The following is a 9,290-nucleotide window of genomic DNA, read 5'->3' on the forward strand; positions in this document are numbered from 1 at the left end:
CACACACACAATGGTGGTAAGCAGGCAGAGGAAGCTGGCGCCGGCTCGCTCCCTGCTTCCACGGCAGCCAAGCGGGGCTGGAAGTGGAGATCAGGGAGGCCACGGCTGCACTTTCCTCCTGCCTTCCTGGATCCCAGCAGTTACCTGGCAAAAGTTTCTGTGTGCCTCTAGGGCCACCCCGGGCCCTGCAGCTGGCAGATAACACCCGTGACAATGGCAGCCCTTGGCACTTTTGCCCTTTCTTTCCATGTGTCATTAATCATGACATTGAGGACATGAAGGGACCCTCGCAGAAGGCTGCGTGGCCATGGCCATATTTCAGATAATCTGAGGTTCCTATTGTTAGGTGGCCCAGCCCCGGGTCGTGCCCTGAGCCTTTCTGCTCCTCCAGTTCCACCAGCCTGGCTTGCTGCTAGGAGGTGACAGAAGCCAGGCCCTGACTGCTTACCCCAGCCCCAACTTTACCAGGTGACACGGTGTCTCGGTACAACGGTGCTCGGCAAAAGACAGATAACACAGAACTTTGGTTTTTAATTTTAAAAATCCTCCTCCATTTTAAAAAAGCAAAGCCAGAAGTCTCAAGGACAGCTATCCATGCTGAAGCAGAAGAGAAGGACACTCTGGGGTCCCAGGCAGAAAGAAGAAGAGGGAAGACTGCTGCCGTCCAGCGAGGCTCCGTCAGCTCGGCCATCTCCTCCCTGGAGAGGGCGTGAACAACTCAGGTCGGTCCAGGGATGCAGCCCTGTGTCTGTCCCCGATTCTGGATGTGTGCCCGGGCGCAGGTGTATAAACAGCTCCTGGCTCAAGAGGAAGGCGGCGGGCGGTGGCTGTACCTGCCAGGCGAAAGCTTTCCGGATAGGCGCCCTCATTGCAATGGCCACGCTCCATGAGGTAGAACAAGCTGAAACCACGCTGAGGCCTCAGGATTGTGAAAAGCTACCACAGTTCCAGAAGGAGAGAAAGCCATTTTTCTTGTTTGTCTCTTTTCCTCTTAGAACTTTGTGCCACCTGCGATGGCTTGTACCAGAGTTGCTTGCTAGCACGTAAGGTTCAAGGGTGACCGTCTGACAGCCTCCACCAGTGCCTCCATGGCCTGCCTGTTCCTGCCACTGCTGTCCACCTGCTCTCAGGACAGGTACCAGCTGCTCCTGCACTCAAACAGCCTGTTACTGGCCTGACTCAAGTAGGGCAGAAGTACAGGTATTCGATTGTCTTTTCTCACCATGATTAGATAAGGATTTCCTTGGGGCCTCACTATTGTATTTCCCAGGGCTTCATATGAAGCCTCCTATTATGAAGTTATTTAATTACGGATGGGTGGGTGGGAGGGCGAATGGATGGATGGACACCTTAAGAGGAACAGAAGAAAGAAGGAGGGAGGGAGGGAGGGAAGGAAGGAAGGAAGGAAGGAAGGAAGGAAGGAAGGAAGGAAGGAAGGTAAGGTGGGTGGGCAAATGGAAAAATTGATACATTATTTAGACATGTAAGGGTGACATTAAATCTATAAAATTTAGTATGCAAATTCTTCATCTCTAAAGTCAAATTAGTAATAATACCTATGAGTTGTGGGTGACTATTACCCTCACCTTACAAATGAAAAGCTGGAGCCTGCAGACAAAGCTACACTCCCTAAGTTCCCAAAAACTCCGGGCCCTGGAGCCCATGTCCCAGCCCATCTGTGTGGCCAGTGCACCCTTGCCCCGCGAAGGCGAAGTCTAGTCCGGAATTAGATGAGCACAAAGACTTCAGTGCAGGACTGGATTAGTGCACTTGCTAGCTACTGCCAGGTCATGTTACAGAGGAGCGGCACAAACACGACAAAAGGGTCGAAGAGGAGACTTCATGTGGCAGAGGTGCAGAGGACCAAGGTGGCTCTTGTGTCCATGGTGATCATCACCTTTGCTTTGATTGGCTCAGAGTTGTAGAGGTAGCTGTAAAATAGCATCCTGGTCCTGTGAGTTTGCCGGAATTGTGGTCTCTTGGGAGGGCCTCATATGGTAAGGATTGCCTGTAGAGGAGCCAAGGTGACTCTGCAGCTGCTCTTCTTGAGCCCGCATCTTCCAACACATCTCTAAGCATCCGGTTAGCTCCTGGGTTGCCACTGAAGGGCAGACCCTTAGTTTCTCCGTAGGTTAAACAATCGACCTGTTGAAGGAGCCTATCTAGCTAGAGACCCATCCCAGAGAAAGAGGAAGAAGCATGGAAGAACGTGCTGCTGCGGTGGCCCAGGGCCTTAAGCCTGATCCTTTAAACTCTCATCTCACCATTTCTGCTGTCTGGATTCTTCCATACTTGTTTCCAGGGATTAAACTCATCCCTAGAAAAGATAAAAGGCACTCTTAGAATACATTCTTAAGGTCCCTTGGAAAAAACCCCCACTGCTCAAGTGGGAAATGGAACCCGGGGCCACCAGCCTCCCTGCTCCAGTCTGAGTCACCTGGGCACCCTAGAGGGTGCGTGCTGAAGTGGCCTCACTGACCACACCTTCCAGGTCTGAGCCCTGCAAATAGGCAGGCAAGGGCTTCCAAACCACAAGCTCCCACTTGAAAGCTGAGAGGAGGTACAGGCGGAGGCCCGGGAAGGTGCTGCCTGAGAAACGCCAAAGTGTGCGAAGAGTCATTCTCCAAATGAACTAGAGTAGGCACTCATTCCCTTTATCAAGCAAAGCAATCTTCCTGACCTCTAGTGTGGCTGCTTGGAGGCAGAGGAGGGCCGTCCCCTGGGGATTCTTGGTGGCTTGGTGGCTACCAGCCCTCAGTTTTATAGACAGGAATAGTATCTCCAGACGGGTCTGGTCCTCTGGGCTTGATGCAGAGGCTGTGCATGGCAGCACATCGGTGAGTGAGTCAAGGACACAGGCAAGACCAGGGACCATTCTGTCCCCTGCACAGGCTTCCCCCCCACCCTCCAGGAAGTCAGAGCTGATCCATTCACAAAATAACCTCCTATCCCAGAAGGGGTGGAACATGTGACAACACCCAAATGTTTGCCACCATGTGAAGCAGCTTCACCAATAGGTGCTGGCCCAAGGGACTTCAGCGAGGAGTAGAATGGGGAGACAGAGGGCAGCAGGAGCCCTGAGGAGACCTGGGACCCAGCACACAAGGCAGTTCCCCATGCAAGGCTGAGGGGACACTGACTCTGACCCCAACTCGTGTTCCTGCAACTGAACCACTGCGAGCCTGAGCGGCCTATGGGGAAACGCCACGCCTCACTGTTGGAGTAAGGTGGGGCGGCAGAGGAGGCTAGCATGACCCAGGCAGCAACATGGTAGAGTTGGGGCATCAACGTGAACGCAGACTGGACTTGAGGTAGGTACAGCAGTTGCATACGACAGCACTGATAGCCACGGATGCCACAGGGATCTCTGCACATGTGGGCCAGAGACAAGGGCACCAGGGGAGCAGTGAGCCCACCTGCCCCCAACAGTGGCTTCCAAGATCTGCATCCACCAACAGGCACCAGAGCTCTTCGGAGAAGGCACTTATCATAGTACCTGAAGAGAGAGATACTAGATGATTTTGAGACAGCTTTCTGTGGTGGAGATCTAGGAAATACTGAAATAAATAGTACCAACCTCCACCCGCCATGATGGAGTGGATTGAAAAGATCACAGGAACCAACTAAAAGAGTTCCCAGTGGCCAAAGCTGGAATGATTTGAACAACAAAACACATAAAGTGTTATCGGATCATAACCCAAAGCAAAAATAAATATCCATGAGACCACACTGATTAAATGATTGAATAAATAAATAAATTGGGGAGATAGGATAAGTCTCCCATGTAAAAGAATTTTCCAGACAGCTTATGCAGATGCCTTACCCTCCAGGAAAGGGAGAATGGCAGCCTGCTTCTGCTGGGTGGCTACATAGCAAATTCCTTCCCAAGTGCACAGTGCAGGACACGACCTGATTTGGGGCGAGAGGAGCTCTGCAGCTACTTCAGCCAAGATCTGGGAAGAAGCTGGAGCTCGCTGACCGTGTTACGGGTGGTGGAGGGGTTGGAAGAGCACTGAGGGCACAGGGAACCAGTTTGAGCTCAGACTAAGAGGCAGGAAGAGGCATGACCAGCCAGAGCCAACACCTGTGCAAGCGGTGACACAGTCCAGAGAGCCTCAGCAGCCAGGCTTCCTTAGCCTTAGAGGAGGTCCTGAGGATTCTGGGAAGGGGCGGAGGAAGGTTGGCAGGAATTCAGGGCTGAGGCTGCTTACAACCATGGGGAAGTTTCCTGGGCAGCATGTTTGGAGCTCTGTGCTCCGTGTCATCTCTATCCCAACTGTTCCCCAGCCACTGTACCCAGAACATGGACCATCTGTGCATGACTAGGCAGTGCTGATTCATGTGTGGGCGCTGGCATTTGAATTCCATACATGGTTTATATCACAAAATGTGCTTCATTTGATTTGGGTTTCGGCCAAAGAGACCCATCAGTCAGTCTTTGGTCACAAAGGCCATGGGAAGCCTGGGGTGGGAGCCATTAGGGTGCTGGGGCATAGGCCTTGGCCATTTCCCCCTCCAGCCATCCTGGTGCCCACACTGGCCAGTCTCGGCCTCAAACTTTCCCTTTGGACTCTCCAGGACACCATGAACAGCACGGCGGGGGCAGAGGCTGCTGTGGTCCCACCGCCTTGAGCTGGGCTGGCTACGTCCAGGAGCAGCAACGCGAGCTACCCCTCAGGCCTATGCTTTTGTCACTGATGTAGTCTATAAAGAAAGGCTGGGTGGGTTGCACTTTGGTTTGCTCTATAACTCTGGAGCGAGGCTACAAACCTACATCTTGAAGTTATTCCCATGCGGCACCCCCTACCTGAGGGAAGGGAGGCATCTACTCTCCTAGAAAAGTTAACTTTCAAAGCACAGCCTTCTTGACAACCAAAGGAAGATTTCACAGAAAAATCAAGCAGCAAAGGTGCTTGGGTGAGATGGGCCACAGGCAGAGCGAGGAACCTTCTGGTAGGCCGTGCCAAGCAGGTGTCACCAGCCATGAAACGTGCTGTTCCAGAGGTGGCACTGTCATGTGGAAAGCCTACCTCTGGAGCTGCAGGCACATGACAGAGACCACACAACTGTTCCTCTCTCCACTCCTGCAAGGTGGCCTCAGCTGTCACCTAGCAGCTGGAGCCGAGATGCAGCACCCTAGCCTGGACAAGCCGCTTATGCTGTACACACTCGTTCACTCCCCTGCCTGCGAGTGCTACCTAGAAGCCTCCTGTCTGCTGCCCCTATGTCCCACTGCTGTACCCTTCACTGGGTCACCTGTCCCTTCCCACCCTCTTCTGCTCCCTGGCCCCCAAACCCCTTTGGAACCAATACACCACCTGCCACTCAGTATGTCCCCCCAACTCCCACATCTCAGCCTCTAAGGCCTGTGCAGTCCCTTCTGACTGCTTGAATACATCTCCCTCTGCTCAACGTTCTTAAATGCCTGGCATCCCTGACCACAGGACCTTTGCATCAGCTATTGCTCTCACTCTTGATTTGGCTGCCTCCTCCTGGCACCCTCAGAGGGATTTCCTCCCCTCCTCTAGATCCTCACCTTGCTGTGCTTCTGAGTGAGAGCCCTTCCCACCATGGCAATCTGGAGCAATCATGTGGGTGTGGAAATCCTCTGTGGCTGAGACCCTATCCATCTCACCCTCTCAGTGCCCAGAACACAGTAAGTGTACAAGCTTTCTCTCTTGAATGCAGCCCCAGCAACTGAATTTGCAGGACCTGGGACCAGATAAAAATGTAAGGAGCTTTTGTTCAAAAATGTTGAAGAATTCCAAGAGGCCACAGAGTGCACCCCGCCTGTAGTCAGACACTTCAAAGACCGAGGCAGCACCCGGTGAAGGCATGGGTGGGTCACGAGCTCACGAAGCCACGCTTGCAGGTGAAGGTCACTAGGCAAGACTTGCTTCCCCATGGAGTGGTCCAGTCCTCACCCCGTGATCTGTGCCACACACTCTGTGGCTTGTACGGGACTCAACGCACACCCCAGGCTTTCTGCTTTGCCTCCACAGCTGAGACCAAGCTGCAGACCAGCCTGCGCTCCTTTGGGAGGCTCCAGGGCCCACCTTGATTCCAAGCATGTCCCATTTCCTAGGCTCACAGGACAGGGCCCTTACTTCCTAACTTCCAGATGTCAGGGAGCCTCTCTCCGCTCCTCTAGCCTGTTCTCAGCACCAGGCCAGCGACAAAAATTTTCCGCCTTATGCTTCATTTCTGTTTCTGACCTCTGACCCAGATGTAAATGGTGCACGTGGTTAGGTCAGGCCCTCTAGATAACCTCCCTTTTACCTAACTCAAAGACAGCTAATAAATAGCCCTAATTCATCTGCAGATCTCTTGCCTGTGTAATAGAACCTACTCCCACAAGGAAAACCCACCACCCTGAGCCAGGCCCGCAGTCAGAGGGACTGGGCATCACAGAGGGCTCTCCTTCACGGGGGTCTGGGCCCCTTCCCGACCTCTCAGGGGCCTTGTTTCTGGGAGGAAGCTGCCCTCAGCGAGACAGATGGGCCTCATCTAGTTGGACGCAGGCCTTAAGAACAAAAGCTGAGGTTTCCCAAGTAGGAAGGAATTCTGCTTGTAGACTAGACAAAGAAATCCCGCCTGTGCTTCCAGCCTGCCGGTCTGCCCTCCAGATTTCAGGCTGGCCAACCCTCACCACCACGTGTGCCAACTCCCTAAAATAGAACCCTCTCGTCCCCTCCCTGCTTGTGTGTACTCTGCTGGGCGCGGTTCTCCGGAGAGCTTGGGTTGACTTGCAGTGTGAAACGCTTGGCAGGGAGTCTGCAGTCGAAGACCAGCGATTATGTTTACAGTGAAGTTGGCTGGGATTTGTCGAGCGCCTATGGCACAAGAGGACGTGTCTGAGGAATGGGAGGAGCAGCTTGTTCGTCTTTTGCCTGTCCTCAAGTTTTGTCTTTCTCCTACGATGAGGAACGCAACACCCTCACAAGTTCAGTGATCAGCCTAAGCTCCTGCAGCTGCTAAGAGCAAGAGTTACGGGTTAGGGCTGTAGCTCAACGGTAGAACACTTTCCTAGCACAAGGGAGACCCTGGGTTGGATCCCCAGAACTACAAGAAAGCTGGGGGAGGGGAGAGGGTGTGGCGAGAAGCACGCTCGGCTCCGAGCTCATGGTTCGGGCCACCACATCTTCTACCGCACCCTCCCTGGCACCAGACTCCAGCACGAGCATCTGCGCCTGTCACGTGGGGCACGGCGCCCAGAGCGGGGAGGTCCTCCCAGCCATGTGTTCCCCTCAATGAGCTCTGCTGCCACTTCCATTAGAGCTGCTTTTAGCGTCGTTGTCTCCGTTGTGTTCTCTCGCCTCAATATGTTCATTTCCAAAAACCAGGCGCCTCCACAAGGTGCGAAGAAACAGAGTCTGTGCGACAAACATACCTGGATGTTCTCTTGCTGCTCAGCCTGGGAGAGGAGGGCAACTGGGGAGATTCTGGGCCGCGCACAACCATTCCAGGGACGTGAAGCTTGCTCCCGCGGCAAGGCTTTACACATGACTGAATCCTGCTGCTTCTGGTATAGTATAATGGATGCTGGATGCACAAAGGTCAGGTAGGTCTAGCTCTCTTCACTCTGCATCCACCACCACCTGGTAGTTCTTCTCTGAGCCTGGGCCTAGCCACTGTGTATCAGTTAGTTTTTGCTGTATAACAAACAAGCTCCCAAACCCAATGTCTTAAAAGGGGAAACATTTCTTATTATTTGCAGGCCCACTTGCCACTCTTTGGGCCTCTGCTCCTGTTCCCTCTTCAGGCCTTTCCCAAACATCCTTTGTTTCACACAGGCTGTGCCATTTTGTTCTCTTCCGAGCATGTGCCTGAACTGAAAGTCATATTTTTTGAAGTATGTATGAGCCAGGTGCAACGGCATATACCTGTAATTTCAGGTACCGGTGAGGCTGAGGCAGAAGAATCCCAGCTTCAAGGTCAGCCTGGACAACAGCAAGACTGTTTCAAGATGAAGTTTAAAAGGGGAGGGTTGGGAGTGTAACTCAGGCAGGGGTGTGGCAAATGTTTAGCATGCATGAGGGCCTGGGCTCAAAGAAAAAGGCACGGGCATGTGTTCATTTCTGCCCCACAAAAAATAAGTTCCCTAGAGTGAGGGAGTTAGGAGCCGGGTCCCCTGGTCCTCATAAACAGTGTCAGGTACAGCACCTTTCGCTTGCTGTTCATGGGCGATGAATTCCAATGAAACACCTCCTCACTTTCATTTGCCAAGGTGGATCCAGGTCAATTTTGCTGCAGAGACCCTGTGAGACAGACCCCTGTGGCTGCCCTAGGGCCGCACTGCACGCCTTGAAGCAGCGTCTACTGGTGCTCGCCAGGTCAGGAGGCTGGAAATCCACTCTCAAAGCCAGCCTGGGGTGAGCGCTCTCCTGCCATCCTCAGAAAAGATCCACTATGGTGCTCTGGATCCTGAAAACAAAGCTAGTACCCATGGAATCCTGGCTCTCTCCATCATGTGGCCTTCTCTCTGTGTGGGGTCCTCTCTTCTCCTTGTAAGAACACTGAATCCCCAAATATAAACGGGTGTCTCTGTGCCATCGGTGTTGGTAACCTATGCCGCGCTGTGAACCGTCTACTCTTACCCGGAGCTAGGATGAAGCGCCCCAGCAGCCCCACCCCCACCCACATCCGGGTGACTCACCCTCTGCTCTTTGACCTGGTAACCTGAGGGCGACCTCAGCCTTAAGGTGGCTGTATTGGAAGGTGCTAGAGCTTGTGTAGACTCCCCCAGAGTTCACCTGGGCTCTGTCTGGGGACAGAAATGAAACAAAATTCAGATCAGAAAAAACCTGAAAAGTGCTTTGTTTGCTTATTGCTGTTTGAGGAACTGATCCTAAGGCTCCTCCCTAGGAGGCAAACCTCTGTCCCTGAGCTACATGCCCGGCCTTCTTTATTATGGGTAGGATCTCACTGAATTTCCCAGGCTGGCTTTCAATTCATGATCATCCTGCCTCTGCCTCCCAAGTGGTCTGAATTGCCGCTGTGCACACACCGCCTTATGCCGTAGGGCTGTCACTTTCTGCGTGACCTCTGCCCCCAGCCTCACATGGCCCATCCTCCCAGCAAGACACATGATCCCAGAGCCAGCTCCTAGTCCGTCAGGTGAGCAGGCAGGATGGTCCTAGGCTTTGGCTTGGAAAATCAGTAACAGAGAGTGGCATCTTGGGCGCCTCTTGGCCTGCCCATGAGGCGGCAGTTCCTGCGCTGATGCTGTCCCCAGGAATGTGGCAATATGTGGAGACCTCCTGGGTGCCACAACTGACAGGAGCTACTGG

At 53.3% G+C, this 9,290-nt stretch overlaps 1 protein-coding gene across 1 annotated transcript in view; it reads right to left on the minus strand.

Moving 5' to 3' along the window:
- Positions 1–1,400: 1,400 nt before the first annotated feature.
- The window catches only part of Edn3 (endothelin 3), a 45,517-nt gene continuing 37,627 nt past the window's right edge, over positions 1,401–9,290 (minus strand). The window contains exon 5 of the mRNA XM_023707528.1: positions 1,401–2,317. Within this exon, the coding sequence (XP_023563296.1) occupies positions 2,248–2,317 (70 nt within the window). The 3' untranslated portion in view covers positions 1,401–2,247. The remainder of the gene's footprint in view (positions 2,318–9,290) is intronic.

Source organism: Octodon degus, unplaced genomic scaffold, assembly GCF_000260255.1.
Source record: "Octodon degus isolate 3935 unplaced genomic scaffold, OctDeg1.0 scaffold00296, whole genome shotgun sequence".
Classification (NCBI taxonomy): Eukaryota; Metazoa; Chordata; class Mammalia; order Rodentia; family Octodontidae; genus Octodon; species Octodon degus.